This window comes from Tauraco erythrolophus, chromosome 1, assembly GCF_009769465.1.
Source record: "Tauraco erythrolophus isolate bTauEry1 chromosome 1, bTauEry1.pri, whole genome shotgun sequence".
Taxonomy (NCBI): domain Eukaryota; kingdom Metazoa; phylum Chordata; class Aves; order Musophagiformes; family Musophagidae; genus Tauraco; species Tauraco erythrolophus.
In genome coordinates, this window is record NC_141465.1 from 60,335,020 (window position 1) to 60,359,467 (window position 24,448).

The 24,448-nt window shown below is 36.2% G+C and overlaps 1 protein-coding gene across 5 annotated transcripts in view; it reads left to right on the top strand.

Moving 5' to 3' along the window:
- Positions 1-24,448, top strand: part of HERC2 (HECT and RLD domain containing E3 ubiquitin protein ligase 2) — a 116,868-nt gene that overhangs the window by 34,178 nt on the left and 58,242 nt on the right. For 2 of the 5 annotated variants that reach the window (XM_086619248.1, XM_086619241.1), the window contains 33 exons: positions 256-412; positions 1,226-1,336; positions 1,667-1,838; positions 2,435-2,608; positions 3,241-3,429; positions 4,076-4,227; positions 5,073-5,230; positions 5,648-5,779; positions 6,935-7,186; positions 8,101-8,294; positions 8,844-9,044; positions 9,727-9,955; positions 10,030-10,154; positions 11,477-11,655; positions 12,618-12,802; positions 13,192-13,347; positions 13,618-13,803; positions 15,315-15,485; positions 15,592-15,695; positions 15,810-15,960; positions 16,579-16,793; positions 17,699-17,831; positions 17,942-18,069; positions 18,184-18,379; positions 18,983-19,119; positions 19,632-19,805; positions 19,882-20,018; positions 20,102-20,253; positions 20,665-20,856; positions 21,678-21,865; positions 22,385-22,577; positions 23,130-23,312; positions 23,898-24,082. In XM_086619248.1, coding sequence (XP_086475374.1) covers positions 256-412; positions 1,226-1,336; positions 1,667-1,838; positions 2,435-2,608; positions 3,241-3,429; positions 4,076-4,227; positions 5,073-5,230; positions 5,648-5,779; positions 6,935-7,186; positions 8,101-8,294; positions 8,844-9,044; positions 9,727-9,955; positions 10,030-10,154; positions 11,477-11,655; positions 12,618-12,802; positions 13,192-13,347; positions 13,618-13,803; positions 15,315-15,485; positions 15,592-15,695; positions 15,810-15,960; positions 16,579-16,793; positions 17,699-17,831; positions 17,942-18,069; positions 18,184-18,379; positions 18,983-19,119; positions 19,632-19,805; positions 19,882-20,018; positions 20,102-20,253; positions 20,665-20,856; positions 21,678-21,865; positions 22,385-22,577; positions 23,130-23,312; positions 23,898-24,082 — 5,591 coding nt within the window. The remainder of the gene's footprint in view (positions 1-255; positions 413-1,225; positions 1,337-1,666; positions 1,839-2,434; positions 2,609-3,240; positions 3,430-4,075; positions 4,228-5,072; positions 5,231-5,647; positions 5,780-6,934; positions 7,187-8,100; positions 8,295-8,843; positions 9,045-9,726; positions 9,956-10,029; positions 10,155-11,476; positions 11,656-12,617; positions 12,803-13,191; positions 13,348-13,617; positions 13,804-15,314; positions 15,486-15,591; positions 15,696-15,809; positions 15,961-16,578; positions 16,794-17,698; positions 17,832-17,941; positions 18,070-18,183; positions 18,380-18,982; positions 19,120-19,631; positions 19,806-19,881; positions 20,019-20,101; positions 20,254-20,664; positions 20,857-21,677; positions 21,866-22,384; positions 22,578-23,129; positions 23,313-23,897; positions 24,083-24,448) is intronic. The other 3 variants (XM_086619255.1, XM_086619234.1, XM_086619227.1) reach the window with 2 other exon arrangements.

Below are 24,448 nucleotides of genomic sequence, written 5' to 3' on the forward strand. Positions count from 1 at the left end.
TCTCCTCAGTGGATGTATAGTGGGATGAGCTGGTTTAAGAGTTGTCACCTTTCTGAACGAATTTTTTGTGAAGCAGATAGTTCTTCAGAAGTCTTGTGGTCAAAATATTCATGTGAAAATTGAGAACTTTGTCCATATTATTAAGTAACTTGTAAGCTTGAGGTAAAAAAAAAAAAATCCACAAAACATTGTGTACAAAAATTTGCATAACTTCTGTAAAGGTGGGAGTGTAACTGGTATTACGGTGTTCCTTAGGTGAAGATGCAGACCTGTGCAGTGAATTGTTACAGGAATCGCTTGATGCCCTACGAGCTCTACCAGAAGCATCCCTTTTTGATGAAGGGACTGTATCTTCTGTATGGCTGGAAGTGGTAGAAAGAGCTACTAAATTCCTAAGGTCTGTTGTGACTGGGTAAGTTTCTTTTTTGAGCACTGCTGAACTAGTTGTTAAATAGCTAACTTGCATCTTTTAGCAGCTGATGGTGTAAATATGGTATAAAAAGTTTATAGGAAATTAAGATTGCTTTCCTTTTCTGATGTTGTTAGACAAGCAAGCAAAAAATACGTGAACTGTTGAAATGATGTCTTAAATGTGATTTAATTCCTTTGACTGTTTAAGAAAAATCTGAATCTGTGTACTCTGAATCACTGCGTGTAGACTTCCCTGAAAAATAGTGTTTCACTAATGTAAACTATATCCACATGAAGAGTGTTTTGGTAATACAATATATGGGTACACTTAATTGTGCCTTTCTAGTATAGCAAAATAATGCAGACTTCTGTGCATATGAGGGAAGATACTCTCATATTGGACTTAGAAGCACTTCCTTGCTTTTCCCTCTTATTTAAGGAGGCTTTAAGTTACCCTTTTACAATAGTTACCAGAAATTAATTATCTTTTCAATACTGGAACTACATCCTTATTGTGAATATCGTAAAGAATATATGAATTTCACCTGTGAAAAATGTTTTTCATGTTCTTAGCGTATTTAATAGAGCTATAGAGTAGATAGTGAAGCTTGGAGCAATTTTAAAGCCTAGCTGCTACTTTAAAAATTGATCATGTGAAATGTCAGCTTTTCTTCTCAGTTGCTTTCATCAACAATTTTATATTTTTTTCTGTAAGTTTAGGGGTTCTTGGTGTGTTGTTGGTGCTTTTGGTAAGCAAATATGTATTGTTTCCAATTACTTCTTAGTTAATGTATATTGTTTGACTTTTAAATAGAGATGTGCATGGAGCTCCCAGTACCAAAGGTCCAGGAAACATTCCGTTACAAGACCAGCACTTAGCACTTGCCATATTGCTAGAACTGGCAGTGCAGAGGGGTACGCTAAGGTGAGAAGCATGAGTGCTCTGATTTTTAATATCACTGTCTGCTGGAATGGCCTGAGCAGTGCCCGCCTTCGGTTTTCATGGGTTTGGATTTAACGCAGTAATTGTGGTTCAAAGCATGTGAACCTTTTCTGTAATGCAGTGGCGATTAAGATCTTACGTTAGCAAGATAGTGAAATCCATTTTTGATATTTTGATAATCTGTTTAAAATGGAAACTCGTGACATCTGGTATTGCTAAACTTCAAAACGTAGAGAGTGAATTGTGTGGATAACCTAAAATAGTGTTTATAGGAATGCTTATTGCATAGAATATGTAAACTTTCTCTTTCAGCCAAATGTTGTCTGCAGTTATGTTGTTGCTTCAACTTTGGGATAATGGAACGAGAGAAACAGATAATGAGCGATCTGCACAGGGAACAAGTGCACCCCTTCTACCTTTGCTACAAAGATTTCAGAGTATAATATGTAATAAAGACGTGCCCAACACTGAGGAAGAGATTCAGGTACTTACCCTTGGATTATTTGAAAGGGGCGTTATGTTGGTATCAAATTTTGTTTGGCTGGCTAAAATGATTATAAAATTATCCAAACAAAATCGGAAGTAATGTTTTCCATGTAAGATGTATACACATCACAGTTTGGTTTTTCATGTGTACATCTGAGTTTTTCGAGGTAGGAGAAGGAGTGTCATAATATAGTTCAAGGTAAGCATTGTGTTTCAGAGTTAATACTTCTTGTGATAATTAACTGAGAGATGTGGCCAGTTAACTTTTCTGCATATTTGGATTGGTTTTATGTAGTTATGTTTGAAGTTAGTTGAATTATGACTCTTGGTGAATATTATTGAGGCTGATAAAACATAGCAAATCAGTTTTATTATGCTTGTAACTTTCCATTATATTCACAATCTGACTATATTTTCTCAACGTGTGTTTGGAATTTTCCTCTACTTTAAGAAAAAGGGTGTGCAGAGTTCATTTGGTTTCTCTTAAAGTTGTGCAGATACTCAGCATGTCTAAAATATGTTGTGTATCTGCATGTGTAGTGGCACAGACATACCTTGAATAATCTTCTGACTGTTCTTTTTTTCCTTTTCTAGCTCCTGACTTACCCTCTGAGTCCAAATGAAAGTTTTCTAAGGTATCTGACTTTACCACAGGACAATGAGCTAGCAATTGATCTCAGGCAAACAGCTGTAGTGATCATGGCCCATTTAGATCGTCTAGCCACCCCATGTATGCCTCCACAGTGTAGCTCTCCTACATCTCATAAGGTAACTGTTTGCAATGTCAAATTGATTAAGATGTTTTTCCTAAAAGCGTAACTGATTTTTAGTTTGAAAGGAGAATGGCTCCTAAGATTCTTCAAATTTCCTTTTGATTTTCACAAGGGAACCGTGAGTTGCCCAAATTTGTCTTTCTTGGTATCTTTTATTACATCAGCACTCTTTCAGTCAGCCTTGAGTACAGTTCTGTGGTTTGTGAACCATTCTTTCTTGTCAAAACATTATGACTAATTCTGCCATCTTTTGAGCTGTTCCCTGTGTTTATCAGAGTAAATGCTTAAGACCAGACTTCGTAAATGTTGGGCGTCTGACTTTTTTTTAAAAAAAAAAAGAAAAGAAAGAATAAAGTAAATATGAAACTTCCCAACTTGAAAAATCTCTGAACGTTTACTGTAGGTATACATGTATAGCTTATTCATACCAGACTAAAATGAATATGATGCATACAAGTCTTTGGTTTTGACATCTTCTAATAGGTAAGCTTTGTTGACTGTGGGCAGTAATGGCTGTCACAGATTTGAGGATATTCGGCACATAAAGGTTTAAAAATAATCTGCTTTATGCATCTTATTAAGTTTTGTATTTCAAAATTAGTACTTATGGAATTTCTTATTTTCTAGGGATCTCTGCAAGAGGTCATCGCGTGGGGTTTAATAGGTTGGAAATACTATGCCAATGTGAGTGGTCCAATTCAATGTGAAGGACTTGCCAGTCTTGGCGTTGTGCAGGTTGCCTGTGCAGAGAAACGTTTCCTGATATTATCCAGGAACGGACGAGTTTATACACAAGCGTACAACAGCGATACTCTGGTAAGAGGTTTTTACATGCTTTTAAAAACGTGTTCTCTGCTGCGTGACTTCATAGCATGTGTGCTTCTTTTAACTGTTTACAGTATTTTGGGAGAGTAGATGGAGGCATGCTGATTTGCTTGAGCTGCTATGTTGTTGTTTTTGAACTTTCCGAAAGAGTGGTTTTGTGCTCTTGTATTGATTTGATTAAATACATCCGGTTTCTGTAATTTCTATCAGGCTAGAGGTTATGAACGCAATGATAATTGCTTTCATTGGTATGCTGGCCTTGGCAACAATTGTAGAAATTGGCAGACACGAAAGGGGTTTTATTTCAGTGATGTAACAATGTGCCCAAACTGTGTAGTTTCTCAAACAAAGCTATACTGTAGCAGAAACATTTGTCAGTAAGATGGCCTGTAATGTTAAGATAAACACCATTTTCATATATACTGAAGATCTTATAAGGATGAGAACAAAACCTCAGAAGTATTATTTTTGTCAGACTCGAATAGTAGATTTGACTTTTTAATACCTTCACTTCATTAATTTGAGTGTACAGTTTTGATAAGGCCTTAGGAAAAGTGCATCTAATTATTCTGTATATAGGCAAGTGATGGAAAATATAAACAGTTTTTATAAGTGTATTTTTGTGTTTGGTTCACAGGGACCACAGCTGGTGCAGAGTCTAGCTTCCAGAAATATTGTGAAGGTAGCAGCTCATTCCGATGGACATCACTATCTTGCTTTGTCAGCAAATGGTGAAGTTTTCTCTTGGGGTTGTGGAGATGGTGGAAGACTAGGCCATGGAGATACAGTGTATGTAATAAAAGTAATCATAACATTTATTTGCCAGTGTTCTGAATTCGTAGTAAAAACTGTTTAGTTGTGTATACAAGCACATTCAGCTTTTGACGTTTGTCTCTATTACTGAACAGAAATTGCGTTCTCCCTGCATGTTTTCTCTGCCTGTAATATTCCCAGTTCCATATTAATGCTACTTTAGAGGGAAGATAGAGGGCATAGTAGTGGTTGCACTGTGATTTGGCCTTTTATTTGTGTTTTTTTGAATCCACAATGCATTTTCTCTAGATACATTGACTCTGATGTCAAAGTGGGGTCACCGTTTCCTATGCAGTCATGTTGCATATATCATTCCTTTTTTTCCTTGCTGTGTTAAACAATAACATTACTGGTCTGCTTTTGTGTAAGAGCAGTCTTCTACAGGGGTGTTCTGTAGTGGGTGTACGTCAATATATTTTAGAGGTTTTAAGTGTCTTCCACCAGTGCTGAATTCCCTATATAAAGCAAGGGAGTTAATACAAAAAGGCTGGCAGTGTCAGGAAATTAATTGTTCGGATATAGTAATTAAAGATAACCTGTTTTTTTTTTTGTAGACAAATATTTTTTTTAAAAAACACTGCATTAATTTAATTGGAAGTAGAAATCAGAGTTGTCAGACATTCCTTCAGTGGTTTGTATGTTGTTGAACAATCTGAACTTAATTTTTCGCTTATACCTCTATTTATATCTTGATACTTCAGACTAATAATAAGTTTTGCAGTTAGAATTGCAGCGATCATTTTCTAACAAGTATGTCACACATTTTATTGTCTACTCATCAGCTCACCTTTTGTGAAATATGTCACCTTCTCTTTAAATAGCCCTCTGGAGGAACCGAAGATGATATCTGCTTTATCTGGAAAGCAGGCTGGGAAACATGTTGTTCATATTGCATGCGGAAGCACCTATAGTGCAGCCATTACTGCTGAAGGAGAGCTATATACATGGGGACGAGGAAACTATGGCAGGCTTGGTCATGGTATGTTACTTGATATCTTAAAGTTGTTTGTCAAAGAATGGTTTAGTGGCCATCTCAAATGATATTTCATTCAACTTACCTAAAGCTTATTTGAAAAACATGGGTGGTTTCACATGAATTGAAATAATTATGAGGGGACTTGTCTCAAAACCACTATATTTCTATAAGTTCTGTGAAAATAACCAGTTTGATGGAGAAGAAAAATCTATGCTGTTCTTTGTTCCCTTCCTTGTAAAACTCTCTCATGGGTTAAATCCATATTAGATACCTAAGAAACCATATGGTAGCTTAGTCATGATGCTCAAATCTGAAAACAAAATCGAACCAACACTACCCACCCGCACATAACAAAACACCTGAAAGCAAACAAAAAAACCCAAAGAACCTACCAGGCCTTGTTGGTTTTGTTTCTCACAGAACTACTTTGTTTTGAAGGTTCAAGTGAAGATCAGACCATCCCAATGCTGGTCACAGGGCTGAAGGGACTCAAAGTTATTGATGTGTCCTGTGGAAGTGGAGATGCTCAGACTCTTGCAGTTACTGAAAATGGTTAGTACCAAAATATAACTTAACACTTTAAGTGAGCTTGCCTTTTTTTTTTTCCTTTCATTCTGAAGGTACTTAAACTGCAGATGATATGTGTGTTTCTAGTGGCTTGAATTCTGTAAGAATTTGAAGCTGTCATTCCTTTTGGAGAAATGTGTGTAGGAGAGTTGTTTGTAATAACCCATGGGAAGTACCAAAGCGAGGCTGTATTGGAATCCTGCTTCCCAGCATCCCTGAGTGAGGTGCCTAGGGTGAGACATATTCAAAATCTGAATTTGACTGCATAAAGTTAGGCCCCAAAGTCATCCCTTAGAAAGAATATAGCTCTGGGAAGCTAGTTGTTCTTTTAAAGTATAGCTGGTTATGGTGATGTGCAGCATTTAAAAGCTGAATGATTTGCTCATCCAGAAAATGGAAACCAAGATTTAATTTTTTTTTTGTTTCCCTCTTGACCTTCTTCTTGCATGCTTCCATTGCTTAATCAGAGTACCTTAGAAACTAGCTTATGCAAGTAAAGTACATAAATGCATCAGAGTGTAAAACAAGACTTTAATTTTGGTCATGCATGGGCTTACCATTCTTGAACCTAATTTTATTTGATGCAGAATGACTGGACTATTTCTAAGTTCCTTCATCAGGGTGGCTTAGATTTAGTGTATTTCAAAAGAACGTGATAGACGATGGCGTTTTTAATTTAATTTTGTGAAATGGTTGAATGATAGGAACTTAAGAATACAGGTTTTGCAGACAATTTGACCGTCTGATGTGGAGAAAGATTTTTCAAGTTCTTCTAAATCATGCCTTGCAATAAAAGAAGACAGTTTTTAGCTAAAGATCATACTGCAGGCTTGATTTGCAGTAAATCCTATACGTCATATGCTTTTAAGGACTTTCTGTACACCGATGGATTTTCAGTGCGTATTGTGTATTATACTTTTTACATTTAGTTTTATCAACATGAAAACTTTTCAAAATCTATTTCTTCGTTCTTATTTTAGTGAACAATTAGAAATTAGTTCGTAACTACTATTCTTAAATTACAATTTGAAAATTGTGCTTGTTACAGAATCTCAGATGTTTAAGAACTTGCTTGTCACATAACTTAATCACATGAAAAAACAATGCAATATTTTTTGTTTTCTGTCTCTTGATTTAAAGGCCAAGTGTGGTCTTGGGGTGATGGAGATTATGGAAAACTGGGAAGGGGAGGCAGCGATGGTTGCAAGACTCCCAAATTGATAGAAAAACTTCAAGATCTAGACATTGTCAAAGTACGCTGTGGGAGTCAGTTTTCTATTGCTTTAACCAAAGATGGCCAGGTCTACACTTGGGGAAAAGGTGACAATCAGAGACTTGGACATGGAACAGAAGAGCATGTTCGATATCCCAAACTGCTGGAAGGCTTGAAAGGTAATTATCAGAGCGAGAAGTATTCCAAAGTTCTTTTTGCTCTTGTTGAAACCTTTTACTGGACACTAATGATTGCAACTTTAAGAATGATGGTACCATGTACTGTGTCATATTTTATGCTGATTGCATTGAAAAAGTTAATAGTGCACATTTCCCATCACTTCTGCATTTATATTTTTGGAATTCTAGCAGACTTAAAGCAGTTATAACATCGTAGCTCTAAGTGCTGCTTGTGTTCTCTGTATTCTTACTTCTTTTGTTTTATTAGGTTCGCATAAATGCTTATTTGAAATATGTATTTTTTCATTATTATGCAAATAAATATGTATCCTTAGATTAAGATATGTGAATGAGAGAAATGAAAATCACAGACGAGTGATGTCATAGAAGTATTCATGCCACTGCTTTTGACCAGTTTGTAACAGAGTGAAATTTTTTTTTCTTACATTCGTGAGAAACCTGAGGTTTTGTAGAGGAAGATGAGGAAGAAACCTTTTATTGCTGTCTTTCCTAAAATTGTTGTTCATGTATGATCAATGATCTAATTGAAAGTAACTGCTGAACTATTGACTACAGTATGACTTTACAGTCTCTGTTCATAGATGGGGACATCTTTTAATAAACCTTTCCTGAGAAAGCATCTAAGTAGAAGTGATACAAAATAGATTTTTTTTTTTAAACTTGCAAAGTTTTGTGCTTAATCTGTCTCTTAAGAATCTTTAAATATTTCCTTGGTTTTTCTTTTGCTGTACTCTTCCAATCCACTACTAAGGCAAAGGTGAGATTCTCGACATCCATAGTGTATTTGTAGTTAAGTATGATTGTAATTAGCACAATTTTCCTTACCTCTGATATTTTTCTGTTAATGATTGTAATCTTTAAATTATATTTTCAATGTTTGACTTTCTTATCAGGAAAGAAAGTGATAGATGTAGCAGCTGGATCTACCCATTGTTTAGCACTGACTGAAGATAGTGAAGTGCATAGCTGGGGAAGCAATGATCAGTGTCAGCATTTTGATACTTTGCGGATCACTAAACCAGAGCCTGCAGCTCTCCCAGGATTAGACACGAAGCATATCGTTGGAATCGCTTGTGGGCCTGCTCAGGTAAGATTTATTTCTGAATTGTTAATCACAATTTGTGATTATGTCACACTGAGACTAGTTCTGTACGCTAATCCCAGTCCCTCTTTCTGTGCTTGCATGACTTTTCTTATTCTCATTTCTTATTCTGAATAAATAAAAGGCTTGGTATAAACAAACGTTGTGCAATTCCTCTGCCGAAAGGAAAGACTAGCTTTCCCTCTTTTGGGTGTTCTGAGTAGTTATTTACCTGTTTTGTTTTTTGTCTGGTACAGCAATTTTGAAGAGTTGTTAAGCAGAACATTTCCTGTAGCAAAGATAGTGAGGTATCTGGACTGGTGTAACAGCACTTTGGAAGATGTGATGAGAGTTCTTTTCTGGGATTGGTAGGGTTTTATGTATGTTTACAAGGACGCAAGCGGAGGGTTCTCTTCAACAGATTCCCTGCTATTGTTTCTGCATCTTCTATTATTGTTTGAAGGCAGATGTGGGCTTTACATTCCCATCTGTAATCAGTGTCATCTTATGTTTGGGAAATAACTGGTGAACTTTGTATATTGTTTCCATGTGTAGAGTTTTGCTTGGTCATCGTGTTCAGAATGGTCAATAGGCTTGCGAGTGCCTTTTGTGGTGGATGTTTGCCCCATGACGTTTGAGCAGCTAGATCTTTTACTAAGACAAGTGACAGAGGGAATGGATGGCTCTTCTGACTGGCCCCCTCCTCAGGAAAAGGAGTGTATGGCTGTGGCAACATTAAACCTTCTAAGGCTTCAGGTACCTTCAATTTCTTACACATTGAGCAGTCGTTGAAGCAAATGTTCTAGTACATTGCTTGGATGAAAATCGTGGACTTAATGTCCTTTAAAATGTTATTCTTGATTTAAAAAGTGAAGTAAGTACAATATAACTTTCTACTTTTTGCAGTTTGGCAGCTAGTGATTGTTCTTTTTCTTCTCAACCGCTTTTGGATCTCATTAAAAATGAACTATAAAAATAAAATGTAGATGGATTAAGCCTTGTATACTCACTCAGTAAGCCCATACACTCAGAGGTTTTGAGCATTTCTAAGAATTTTAAATTAGCTTTTTTAAGAGTGAATATCCTCTTTGGAAGGTAGCTGATAGTCACTGAAGATGTACTACTTTTCCTAGTGTATTGTAGCAAAGTAGAAATGGTTGAGGTTATTCTTTAGGTTATTATAGTTCAGAGTTTTAGGGAATGTAGTTAAATATAGTTCACAATCTTTGAGTATTTAAGTTCAGTATGTGTTTGGGCAAGCCAGCATTTCCCTGTAATTTTACAAATTTACAGATGAAAGTTTGTATCTTGGTCAGTGAACTTACTCAGTTGCTCCAGGACTGATTTTTTTTTTTTTTTTTTTAATCCCCAAGTTCACATCTCTTCTTAATTAAAATTTGCGTTTTTTTTTTTTTCTGTCTCCTTTCTTTTTTTTTAGCTTCATGCTGCCATTAGTCATCAGGTGGATCCAGAATGTCTTGGCTTAGGTTTAGGCAGTATACTACTCAATAGCCTGAAGCAGACAGTGGTAACATTAGCAAGCAATGCTGGTGTTCTTAATACTGTGCAATCGGCCGCTCAAGCCGTGCTGCAGAGTGGATGGTCTGTGTTACTGCCAACAGCAGAAGAGCGGGCTAGGGCTCTCTCAGCACTCCTACCCAGTGCAGGTTGGTCCTAAGATTTAATCCTATTTGTTTTGTGCCTGCATTTCTAGTTTGTTAATAGCTTCTTCCATTCTTAGTTTCAGGAAATGAAATGAATGTAAGTCCAGGACGTAGATTTATGATTGACCTCTTGGTGGGCAGCTTGATGGCTGATGGAGGCTTAGAGTCTGCACTAAATGCTGCTATTACTGCAGAAATTCAGGTATGTTTCAGCAGTTTTGCAATTCTGTGTAAACAGAACAAGAAGATGTATCAAGTGTTTTCTGAAGTTTGTTATCCTCTTTTGACCTGAAACTTGATCCAGAGTTTGTAGGGAAGCATGAATCATATTTTCCATTTTAGTAGAGTGTTTCTTTTCATTGCCTGGAGTGATGATTTTAACAACAGTAACAAACTTTTTCGTAAAGCTCTGTCAAAGGAGCATAAGTTTACAAAGCACTTTGTACCTTTCTGTGGGATTCTTGAGTTCTTCATTTCCTTGATGTCACCCCTATCTCTGCAGCAGAAATTTCAGCCTTATTATTTATGAATTCAAAGGGAATAATTCTTCACAGCATCCCAAATTTCCATAGATTCTGTTTCAGACTGGTTTGAATGTTTAACAGATGCTGACTAGTTATACAAAGGATGAAGGAAACGTTCTGTGCATACTGTCTTTCCATTAGCCTCTCAGAGATGGGACATCATCTGCACAGACTGTTTTAAATTGCCATATTTATGTATGACTGTGAAAACAAAAATGTGTTTTTCCCTTACCTCTTCATTTGTTTAATTCTAACTATTGTATTTTCTTCTTGGTTGCTCTCCACTGCTGGTAAATGAGGAGGTTTATGATGCAGAGGAAATGCATGTATTAAGTTTTGCCTTAATGCATAGTTTAGCATTAGCTTTTTCTGTTGTATTTAAAGACATGCAGGACCTCTTGATTCTTAACCAAGTCTCCTAGGACATACTTACATTATAGAATAGGTCAGTGATGCCTGAGCCAACTTCAGATACGTGCTGAAAGTGGCCTAGGTGGTAGCATACAGCACTGCACAGGTTAATTTACACTCTTAAAAACTGAGTGAATTCTTCTCCGTAGAGTTCTGTCTGACTCTATCTCAGTAGCAAATCTAACCCGGGTTCACCTGCAGTTGACTGGATTTGTTACTTTTGTAAATGCAGAGTAAACATGCCTTCAGTTGTGAACTCTGCAGCAGCTACTGGCGTGTTTAAACATACATAGAACAGAAATCAATTATTAAGTTGGTTTGGTGGAAATTTAATTTGGAGTTTGTCCACAGTTGTTTACCTTCACTCTCCCCCACCTCCCTCTTCTTTTTATATTATAAATGTTTTAAAAAAAAGTATACCTGTGTGATTGTTGTGGGATATATAGTACACATTTGTTTGGTAAGAATTGTTTAGTTTCTGGCATAGATAAAAATAACTTGATCTTGTATTCATGATAACATGTTAGTAAAATGTTTCATAATCACAGTGGCAATTTGCACGTTCTCTTTAACTTGATTTACTTTTTAGGATATTGAAGCAAAAAAAGAAGCACAGAAAGAAAAAGAAATTGATGAACAAGAAGCAAATGCATCAACGCTTCATAGGAGCAGGACTCCTTTGGACAAAGACATTATTAATACGGGAATCTATGAATCCGCAGGAAAACAAAGTTTACCATTAGTTCAGTTAATTCAGCAGTTACTAAGGTAATTGCTTCAAATTTCTCTTCTATTTTTGTACAGCAGATCTGTTTAGATGTTTTATGAACTAGTCGACTAAAGGACGACTAATTTTGGTTAGCAAATAAATAGTCTGCTAGCATTTTAGCTCCTCAGAGTTTGAAATATTGGACATTCTCCTAGCTTGTCTACAGTTTTTCTGTTTTATGTTTGCTAAGGAGCAAAGTTCTGTGCTTAATTACCTGATTTTTAGAAAGACTTACTGCCTTTCTTTTACGGATTTTGATACTTCTTCCTGTACTGCGAAAGTCTGTGTAGCAAATACAGGAGAAATGTTCAAAAGCCTGCCCTTACAAAGTATGAGAATCAGCCCAAATTTATTTAGAACACAATATTTTGCCCTGTTCATTTGGAACTGAATATTTTGCCTCAAGGAGACTGTAGCTAGGGCTATAAATGAGGAAGAAACCTGAATTTTAAGTTCTTGATGCTGAGAAAGAATTGTGAATGCATCCTCAATAGGGTGCTGAGAACAAAGCTTCTTTGTCAGCTCCAGCAGTCTTTAATATGTAGCTTATGTAGCAGAAAGTAATAATGAGAGTATTAAGAAATTTATTGTGCTTTTTCACTTAATTGATGGTAACCATGTAATTTAATCAGTACTAAGACTCTTTTGAACTACATAGTGTCTTTACTTTCATTGCAGCCTGTAAGTGAAAATTGTCAGATTATGTTTTTTGTAGTGAGAGATGACAGAAAATACAGAACTGATGTATGTTACTTATCCTGTTAAACAAAACGCCTCCACAAAAGCCATTGACTTTTTAGGTACTATGGTGCAAACAAGGGAACATCCTACAAAGAAACTTTTGAATGGGTTTCTTACATATTTGTGTGAAATTCTAGCGAAAGCTTAACCCATGTTTCTGTGGTCTGTCTTCACTATCAGGTCCCATTAAATACTTTTACAATACTTTTGTACCAATTAGGAACATCGCTTCACAGACGATAGCCAAACTAAAAGATGTTGCTCGTCGCGTTTCTTCCTGCATGGACCATGAGCATTGCAGCAAAGAGAGATCTGCTTCTCTGGACCTGTTGCTCCGTTTTCAGCGTCTACTTGTTAGTAAACTTTACCCAGGAGATTGTGTTGGGCAGGTCCCTAATACATACAGTAAGTTATTGTGGGGAAAAAAAAAAAAAAAGCCCCACCCTGCAATGCAAGCATTTCCGTAATACTTCTTGTACAGGATACCAGTTTCTTATTTTAATTTATGTTCTTGTCTCCTTTATCAGCCTAGTTGCTGAGTCTGTCTGGAAAGTGTTTGAAATTAGTTTCTTTATATTGTTTTCTGTAAAGGAAATTTTCTCTTTGGAAGGCAACAGGACCTAGACAATAAACTTTAGAAAAAGTTTTAGTAAGTTTTGAAAAGATGTGGTTTCTTAATTCGGTGTTAATACTGAGTGACTGGATTTCAGACAAGTTTGACAGCTTTTGAAATCTGTTTCTTAAATATGACTGTGTGATGATTTTCTGTGTGCTCTCTCTCCTTTTTTATACAGGTCCTGACCTCTTAGGCGTTGGCTCTTTACTGAAGAAATATAGTGCTCTTCTGTGCACACACATTGGTGATATACTTCCTGTGGCAACCAGCATTGCTTCTACTAGTCATAGGCATTTTGCAGAAGTATCCCGTGTTGTGGATGGAGATTTAACAGGTAGATTTTTCTTTGCTGTCCTCCTTTCCTCCCCTTCCACAAAATGATAAAGTTATATTGTAGATGTTCTTGAAATTTCTAAATGACTAAAAAAGTGACAATTTTAGATTGATGCGAAAGAAGGAGAACAAATATTATGGGGAAGACAAGAGCTTTGTACTAAGGCAGTAACAGAAGACAGAATGTATTGTTTCGCTGTTTACTTCTGTGATGCTCTAAATGTAGGTCTTGCATTAAATATGAATGTCTTCTGTGTTTTCTGTGTTTTAGGTGTTCTTCTTCCAGAATTGGTGGTTTCTATAGTGCTACTCCTAAGTAAAAATGCTGGATTAATGCAGGAAGCTGGTGCTATCCCCCTGTTGGCTGGCTTACTGGAACATCTAGACAGATTTAACCATTTAGCCCCTGGAAAGGAAAGGGATGACAATGAGGATTTAGCATGGCCAGGAATAATGGGTATGTTAGCATCTGGACTATTTATTTATGTTTTCATAAAGTAGCTGTATAAAAACGGTGACTATTAATCAACTGTGGTGACTATTAATTCCCTGAGGAAGGGAATTCTACTTTACAGTACAATTCATGTGACAGTCATATGACAGTATTCATTTCATAGAATCATAGAATGGTTAGAGTTGGAAGGGACCTCAAAGATCATCTAGTTCCAACCCCCCTGCCATGGGCAGGGAAACCCTCCACTACACTAGGTTGCCCAAAGCCTCATCCAACTTGGCCTTGAACACTTCCAGGGATGGGGCATCTACAGCTTCTGTGGGCAACCTGTTCTAGTACCTCACCACCCTCTGAGTGAAAAATTTCTTCCGTATATCTAATCTAAATCTCCCCTCTTTCAGTTTAAAGCCATTGCCCCTTGTCCTGTCACTACATGCCCTTGTAAAAAGTCCCTCTCCAGCTTTCCTGTAGGCCCCCTTTAGGTACTGGAAAGCTGCAATAAGATCACCTGGGAGCCTTCTCTTCTCCAGGCTGAACAGTCCCATATTTCTGTCAATAAATTCTTAAGTTATGTATAGAAGTAGGATTAAGCAGAGTACAAATACAATTTTTTGAAGTAGTTTGCATCATTTTGCATTTCGAGCGTGAAAACTTTCAGTGAAAACATGAGTAGTACATCTACGCATTTTGTTACCAAATTCTCTCCATAAAATAAAGGGAGAGTAATGCGAAAGCTTTGAAGTAAGGAATTTTTCTTTTCTTAGGGCCCTTTATAATATGGACTGTGTCTGGGGTGGAAAGAAGCAGAAAATCTGCATTTCTGACTGTGAGCATTTTACTGGTGGAGGGAGGAGTGAGACATGCTCGGCATAACCCAAGAGAGCTAAAGGTCACACCAGTAGACAGTAGTGTGTTGAGGAGAGCAAAAACTATGTGAAAATTGAGTTAATGGTCTAATAGAGCAAACTGAGATGAAGGTGCATGTGTGTCAACGTTGCTCTGGGGTTTCTTGCCTGGATGAAATTACATTTAGCTTGAAATAATTCACTGATATGTGGATTGGAAGAGTTCTAACGTGTATGCAACCTTCCTTTTTTATTTAAAAAAAATATGGATTTAAACTGAAATTAAATATACAGCCAATGACTTTCTGGAAAGCATGTAATAAAACTGAAGTAATTTTGAGGGAGAACTGACTAGAGCAGTGATTTGCCAGAGCACTCGTTTTTCTTCACCTCCCAACAAAACAGCCATATAGTTGGGCAATGTGAGGACAGTGTGACATTGGAGATTAGGTGCGTAAAAGAATACAGCATACAGACAATTTAATTGCGTAATACGTAGACAGGAACATATTAATAACCATTTTGACTTTTAAGCATATCAAAAGACAAGCAGCCTTTGAAGAAGGGAAGTGAAGAATTTGTTTAGGCAACTATTAAAAGAATGTCTAGAAAAAACTTTAGTTTCTGTTTTTCTGTTGATAAATTCTCTGTTCTGTTTTATACTTGTAGGTTCATTTTTCACTGGCCAGAGTTGCAGAAATAATGAGGAGGTGACACTTATACGTAAAGCTGATCTAGAGAATCACAACAAAGATGGAGGATTTTGGACAGTGATTGACGGGAAAGTGTATGATATAAAGGACTTCCAAACCCAGTCTTTAACTGGCGGTAGCATACTTGGTGAGAATCAGCATCTGTATTAAAGGCATAAATCACTTTGGTTTCAAAACTAGATGGCATAAACAGGTTTCTAGATGTTTTACTGACTACTTCATTCTGTCATTAGCTCAGTTTGCAGGTGAGGACCCAGTTGTTGCTTTGGAAGCTGCTTTGCAATTTGAGGATACGCGGGAGTCAATGCATGCCTTCTGTGTTGGCCAGTATATGGAGGTAAAAATGTTACATATTAATGGATACATGCTTTCTAAAGTAAAGTATTGCTTTGCTTTCAAAATTCTTGTTGGAGCTAATTTCTAGCTTTCAACTCCTATTTCTTTTAATTAGCCTGACCAGGAAGTGATTACAACACCAGATCTCAGTACTTTGTCATCACCTCTAATAGATACAGAAAGGAATTTGGGTCTTCTCCTTGGACTGCACGCTTCCTACCTGGCAATGAGCACACCACTTTGTCCTCTGGAAATTGAATGTGCCAGTAAGCAGATCTTCATTTTAAGCTTAAATAAGTGATAAATACTTGTCAAAGAATGCAAGAAAAAGACACAGGCCAAATAAATTAACTGGAAATCTAGTACCCCTTTAGTTTTACTGTCTTCTGAAGAAGTTTTTTATTCTTAACGTTAATTACCACACTGATCAAGGTCCATTAATTTAGCAAGAATAAAATGGGAATTAGGTAATTTTGAACAGTTAAATATCCAGTATTTTGTAATATACAAGACAGAGAGAATATTGGATGAGAAAGGAGACTCTGTATAGCACAGTGATCTCACTAACTTGTGTTCAATTAAGAGCGCCTGAAGCATCTGGTATTGGATTCTGTCTTGTTTGGTATCTTAAATTGGTGAATAGAGAGTGTAATTCAGTATTAATCACAGAAAAATAGCTAAGGCCTTATCTCTAAACAGGTGATGGCTGCACTGTTACTTTAATTGTTTGTTATTTGCAGAACCCTTTTTTTTTCTGCAAAAACTTTTCAGCAAATGGAAGAGCTGCTAAACTTTGAAGCTGCGTATGCATTTGAAATTGTTGAGTCTTGATAGCTTAATCTTCGATCAGAATATACATTTTTGTTTTCTTTTCCTTTTTTTAGAATGGTTGAAGTCATCTATCTTTTCTGGAGGCTTGCAAACTAGTCAGATTCATTACAGTTACAATGAGGAAAAAGATGAAGACCATTGCAGTTCACCTGGTAATACTACCCCGAATAAATCAAAACTATATACACATCGATTGACTTTGAGCGACCATTCACAACCTTTTCTCCAAGCTATTGCAGATAATAATATTCAGGATCATACTGTGAAGGTAAGCCCTCAGTAGTTCTGTTCACAAAAAATGTTGCCGAAGGGTGACAGTGGTGGCCTGGAACAGTTTTGTCGGTGAAAATTCTCCAAAAGTTACAACAAAATAATCAAAAAAGATATTTCAGAATTACTTTTTGTAAAGGAGTAGTTGAGTACAACTAATGAACAAAATTTGCATATTTCACTTAGTATCAAAACAGTACAGTTCTTTCTTTTGAATTTTTGAATGGAGAACTGAAAAATGTAAATGTGTTCTTACCAAAAAAATTAACAATGCATTGCTTTCCATTTCAAGTTTTAGTAGTATTGACAGACCCTTCTCACCTCCAGTTGAACTAAGATGCAGTTTTCTTTGTCAAAGTGCAAATGTATTTTGTGTGTCACATGCATGTATGCCTTTGTCCTAAAGTCCTTTGTGCCTTGGGGTTCAGGCTTCACCTGATTGGAATCGTGAATATTATGAAAACCCCTAAGATTTACATTGATCACTGTCTTCTGTAACACCGTCAGATTTTCTAACCCTTTTGAGTTCAGCTTCTTTATCAAAAAAAACCAAATAAGTCTTTGGGAGAATAGGATAGCAGTAATGATGAGTCAGGAGAAGACAAAAAATTATGTTAGGTGACCTGGCTATCTCAGGAAGAGGTAAAAGCAATAGTAGCTTTGTTCCTTGAGCCATGTTGCTCTTCATACAAGAACAATGATATAGGGTATTCTTTGTAGTATTGGGTTGTAATTACTGTGTATTAAATAGCACATACTGTATGCTGTATCTCACTCCTGAATGTTAGTTCAGATTGTGGGGGTTATTCAGTGTTATTTAAATGCTGGCTGCAGTATTTTGGGTCCTTTAATTGTATTTAAAACCAAAGTTAAACAGAGGCTGTTCTGTATGTGTTTTTGTAGGATTTCCTGTGTCAAATAGAGAGGTACTGTAAACAGTGTCACCTAACAACACCAATCACGTTCCCTCCTGAGCATCCTGTGGAAGAAGTAGGACGTTTGTTATTATGCTGTCTTCTGAAGCATGAAGATTTGGGTAGGTAGGCTTGTGGTATAACTGTCCCAGAATATATTTTGGACTAGTTTTAAACTCTGCTATGGATGATTTTGGAAATGCATATTCAGAGGTTGTCTTTTCCCATTAAGGTCACGTAGCACTGTCTCTTGTTCATCCTGGTACCCTTGGAGTTGACCAGGTAAAGCACAAAACCCTACCAAAATCTGTAGTGGATGTGTGTCGTGTTGTCTACCAAGCAAAATGCTCACTGATTAAGGTAAGCCTCTTACCTGCTGAAGCTTATGTTATTTTAAGTGTTTTATTGAAAGTTGCATATCGTTCATTTTATTGTATATTAAACAGTAACCTAACCTTTCAATGCCTTTTCTAGACCCATCAAGAACAAGGACGTTCTTACAAGGAAGTTTGTGCTCCTGTCATTGAACGTTTGAGATTCTTATTCAATGAACTACGTCCTGCAGTTTGCAATGATCTCTCTATAATCTCTAAATTTAAACTTCTGAGTTCCCTGCCCCGATGGCGGAGGGTAGCTCAGAAAATAATTAGAGAAAAAAGGAAAAAAAGAGGTAAGGCAACATTAATGTTGTATTTTTTTTTAAACAATGAAAATAAATCTCATTCCAAGGTTTACTGCCCTATATATTTGAGACTCTTGTTAGTTAAAACGTCAAAGCCATTCGCTCTTTCTGCTGCGTTTTCATGATGTTTTCTAAATCAATAGTTACACGTCAATTCCTACATCAAAAACAGGCAGACAAGAGAGTCAAGTTTAGGTGAGGCATGCTTCTTTGTGTTCCAGCATATTAAAAACGATTCATGAATGTCAGTCCCTTTGATTTGGTTTTAGTAAAGTTTAACTAAAAGTGGCATCTTATTACAAAATTATGTTTTATTTAAGCAGTGTAGTAAACCAACTGTTTAACTGGAAATAAACTAATGTGGTGAACAAACACGGAAGTGCTTTTGAAATTGGTCTTTTAAGATAAAAGCTTATTGCAGATATTACCAGAGCTAATTTGATAATAGTTGGACATACAGTTCACCAAGAACTGTATGTTCATTTTACTACAGGCAGATCTTAAGCATTCTGTACGCTTAGATTATCGTGCAAACCTGAAAACGCGACACTAAAATGTTATCAGATTACATGACTTTTTTTTTTTGTCTAGTGCCAAAAAAATCAGAATCTGCTGATTTGGAAGAATCCAAAATTGGAAACGAAGGGAGTGATTTAGAAGAATCCTGTGTGGTACCTCACAGTCCTGTACCTATAGATAAAAGGCCCATACCAATCAAATCACCCAAGGTAGCCTATCAGATTGTGAATAAAAATAACAAGAAGAAAAAATATTGGCTGAAGCATGATTGCTATAACTTGACATTTAATATTCTGGTAATGGTGTTTGAGATATATATCTCATACGCCATCCTGAATTATATAATTAACCTGGAATAATTCTTAAAAATAAGCTTGGGTACTGCATATTTAGAATATGTAAATTTCTTCAATTTTTAGGTTATTGATAATCTTAGAAGTGTTCAGATAAAGCTTCATTTCAACATAAATGTTGAAATGTTGGTTGTGACAGGTTACTTCTTTTTTTTGGATATTAATATATTTGAAAATTTAGCAATTGTAAACAAGACAATGAGTTACAAATGATACTAAGCTTTTTTCTAGGTTTGAAGAAGTTTCTTTTCTTTTTTTTTTCTTTCTCCTTCCTAGTATTTTATATTTGGACATGATTTTGCATAAAATAACTTAGATTTTCAGTAATTTAAAATTTGTTTTAACATGCTTACCTTCCTGTTTTGCAGGATAAGTGGCAACCACTTTTGAGTACAGTTACAGGTGTCCACAAATACAAATGGCTGAAGCAAAATGTCCAAGGCTTGTATCCACAGTCTGCCCTCCTTAACACCATTGTTGAATTTGCACTTAAAGAAGAGCCAGTGGATGTAGAAAAAATGAGAAAATGTTTATTAAAACAGGTAAAATGGAGAAAAATGAGCTTGCATGTATGAGAAGTTTACGTAAGTGTGACAATTTTTTTTTCCCTCTTTGCAGTTGGAAAGAGCAGAAGTTCGTCTGGAGGGAATAGATACTATTCTGAAATTGGCAGCAAAAAATTTCTTGCTCCCATCTGTGCAGTATGCTATGTTCTGTGGATGGCAGAGGCTTATTCCAGAAGGAGCCAATATAGGGTAAAACTTTTTGTTGTTCTTACTTTAACAATTCTTCAGTAAGAAAAAAAATACTTATTTTTGTTGTTGTTTTTCTGTGAAAGGGAACCTCTTACCGACTGCTTGAAGGATGTTGATCTGATCCCACCATTCAACAGAATGCTGCTAGAAGTGACTTTTGGAAAGTTGTACGCTTGGGCTATTCAGAACGTCCGGAACATCTTGCTAGATGCTAATGCAAAATTTAAAGAACTAGGTGAATTGCATTTTGTTGCTGTTGACTTGGGAGAAAACTGTTTTAAATGAATATTGTTACACTTCTTAAAATTCCCAGTAATTGGGATACTAAAATCAGTTCCCTTGGTCAAAGACATTCTTTGACTTTCTGTCCATCCATGTGTTGTTCCACTCACCCGAACCCCTTTAACTCACTTCTCAGTGTTTAAGAGAATATTGCTGGTATCGAGCAACAGGTCAGTGATTAGTCATAGCTACTTTTTACCATTAAAATCTAAATTATAAGAAGTTTCTTGAAACTTCAGCTTGTAAGTTCTTAAGGCCTAGCAGGGAATAAAAAAATACTTTAAACCATTGAACAAATCCATAACCAATTATTGCAGCTCCCAAATGTCAACTGACTTTGTTATTTATACTACTTTTGAAATAGGTGTGCAGCCTGTTCCTCTACAAACAATTACTAATGAGAATCCAGCAGGACCAAGTCTTGGAACTATTCCACAAGCCCGTTTTCTCTTGGTCATGCTCAACATGTTGACGCTGCAGCACGGTGCTAATACCTTGAGCCTCCTCCTTAATTCTGGCATGCTGGCGTTGACACAAACAACACTGCGGCTGATAGGTACGAGATCCGTGGGTTTCTTGTTTCGAAGAAAGCACATGTTTTGCACATCTCCTGTATGTTTTACTTGTTGGTGTACCCAAACTATGGAATTACTTTTCTGCTTGACGATAGTACTTAATGCTCTTCACCTTTACTCCTGATACAAAAACCACATCCGTAAGCACAATTGAGAAGGAAGTTAGTTTGAGTATAGCCTTTATTCAGTTGTGTTTTTCCTGCTGAGTCTTTGCTTTGGCCATCTTTTGCTAGAATTTAGGAGTGATAGTGTAGTTTTGGTGGAAACATTACAAATAAATTAAAAATGGAAAATTCAAAATGAAAACATAACTGCATACTCTCATTCAGTTTCATTTGTTCTACCTACTAAAACTGTGAACAGTCTGCATATTTAAGCTGGGAGCGTTCTTTGTTCTGTTATAAGAAGTTGTGTGATATTTTTTGCCATGATTCAACTCCTGCTTTTTCTTTCTTGGTTTTATTAGATAATAGCAAATATTTGTTCTTGTAGCTTGTACTTAACTGGAGTGCTCATAAGAAGATTTTGCAGAAAATTTCTGTTAGTGTAACCAGTTAGCCACTGGACTCGTCATTGTAATGTCTCTGTTATTTGTCTCTTATTTTTGTTCAAAATGAAGTATTTAAAGCCTGTACTTTAAATCCTAGTTTCCTAAAAGCTTGTCTGACTTTATCACTTGTTAAGTCAGCTTTCCTATTTGTTGTTACTTTTACATTACAAGCATTATGTGCCTTAAAGTGTGACAGATATGTATAAAAACTTGTAGCTGATTTTATTTTTTTTCATGTTTTTTCCACTTTAGGACCTAGTTCTGACAACATTGAAGAAGATATGATTGCCTCTTCTCGAGGAGCTTCTGCCACAGTTCTAGAAGAGTCAAGAAAGGAAACCACACCTGTTCAGCTCCCTGTTTCTGGACCAGAGCTGGCAGCCATGATGAAAATTGGTACCAGAGTGGTGCGAGGAGTAGACTGGAAATGGGGTGATCAGGTACAACTTCTTTCATACAGGTTTAGGTGTGTTAAAATCTAAAGTCTCTGTTCAATGGACTGTGTTTTAATTTTATGTTCAAACTTTAAAGGTCATTTTACATTTCAAAGACAAAGGAGAATTACCATAAAATATATTAATTATTTGTTTAATGTCGCTTTTGGAGATGAAAATTCTTTTTCAGGGGACTGTTCTGATTTGTAATTTAACAAAAATTGGATCACTTGTTTGCTACAATATTGTAGACTTCCAACTAGGTGTCTATGGCCCTTATGTAGCACATGGTAAAATAGATCTAAATAAGAGTGGTGCTGCAGTTTACCAGTTTACCAGTTTACCAGTTTACCAGCTGCTGCTGGTGTAATTTCTTTTGAATATTGTGAAATGTTTTCCAACTTCATGCTGGGTTTTGAAACATTATTGAAGGTTACCAGCAAATACGAGTAATAGCGTTATTTTATGAACTTTAGATATGAATTAATGGTGGTTTGTGTAACCTGAGTGCTTCTCTTCTGTCAGGATGGACCCCCTCCAGGTTTGGGTCGTGTGATTGGAGAACTGGGAGAAGATGGCTGGATTAGAGTGCAGTGGGACACTGGAAGTACAAATTCTTACAGAATGGGGAAAGAGGGAAAATACGATCTCAAACTAGCTGAGCCACCACCAGCAACACAGCCCACAACAGAGGATTCAGACACTGAGGATGATTCTGGTAAAAAAGCAATTTTTTTATAAAAGTGGAGACGTAGTTTTAGTTGAATACCAGTATGAAAAAGCTTCTTTCACAGGAGAAAGTGCTTCATTGAAGAACATTAATTAAATAGGTGTACATTTCTGACTAGAATCATTCTGAAGATAGCTTTACCATGAGAGAGGAAGATAGAAAGGATGGTATCAAATTTGTTGCTTATTCATGGACCAAAGAAAACAATATTATCCAACTGACATAGTTTCATTTACAGATACCAGGAGGTACACATTTTAACATATATTGACGCCATTCTAAAATGTGGTTTTTATATGGCCTGATTATAGATCGAATCACACCGCTTCCCTATTCTTGGCACTGCTTTTGGAATTTCTTTTAAGCTGTGTACTGCTAGAGAACAACTTGTAGTTGGAAATAAGGAATCTTAATCATGTCAAATAGTCTTTGAGAAAGTATTTACAACAAATTTCTCACACTGTGTTTGTTTTAGAGCTCTTTGTGAAATAGATTAACTCAATATTAATGTATTCCTTTGCCTTTTGTGTCTTCCTTCAGAAGGAGAACAAGTTGAAAGGAATCTCCACCCTACTTCCATGATGCTGACAAGTACTGTGAACCTGTTGCAGACACTGTGTCTTTCTGCTGGTGTCCACGCTGAAGTCATGCAAAGTGATGCTACAAGGACTTTGTGTGGTCTGCTCCGTATGCTTGTGGAGAGTGGAACAATAGATAAATCGGGTATATTATATAGAAACAGTCTGATTTAGCGATGTGCTTCTGTTTTGTGCTTTGTTGTCTTGTAACTTCGTAAATCTTTTGTTGCTTTTTTTTTCTAATCATTTATGGCCAAAGGCTAGAAAATGCATTTTCAGAGCTTTTAAAATCTTAATTGTTAGGAAAAGCAACATAAGCGATCTTGAGCATTCTTAGAAAATAAGCAGTAAAAGCAGAAGAAATGCATGAGATGTGGAGCATCAGGATGGGCATGGTTGGCTTAGACAATGAATTTCCTAGCAGTCTTTTTCTCTTTGGGGAGAACAGTATGACTGGGTATGTCATATTCATTTCCATAGCTGCTTTGTAATTTCAGAAGTAATGCTGTTAACTACTTTGAAATTAGGAAATAGTATAAGGATGAACATTGTTTTAAAGGCATATTTACTTAAATAATTACAGGCTCTAAAATTGAAGTTGATAGTTCATGTAAAGACAGTGGAGTAGCTCAGTGTTTTGATTTGTTCGAAAAAACCCATGTAGTATATAGAGAATTACATAGCTGGCGGAAAAGTCAACTGTTATATGTATATATCTTTTTGTTTTTAGCTTCCTTGCCAAATAAATTAGTTTATAAAGAACAGCATAGGAGTTGGTGCACGTTGGGATTCATTCGAAGTATAGCACTCATGCCTCAGATGTGCAGCACTCTTAGTACGTCTCAGTGGATAACTTTGCTAATGAAAATTGTTGAGGGGCATGAATCTTTCACTGCTGCTTCACTACAGAGACAGGTAATGTGTGTGTTTCCAAATTACTTTGATAGGCAATGAATTTAGTAGACTTCAGTTGTCTTTTAAAAAAAAAAAAAGTATTTTAAAGAACAAGTGGGAAATGTACTTAAATCAGTTTTTAATTAATTGAAAAAAAGATGTTGTCTTATGTTTAGGATTCATTGTTTCAAATACACATCTGTATAGTTTTTGAGCCTTCAGGGCACTACAGACTTTTTCATGAGATTGAAAAGTAACTGTATTATGGAATAACTCAAGTTTTAAGCTTGAGGATCAAAAGATCTTGTTAATATTTTCCTTGATAAGATTTTTAACTAAAAAAAACCCAGCATTTTTTTAGTGAAATCCTTGTATCATAAAGGTCTG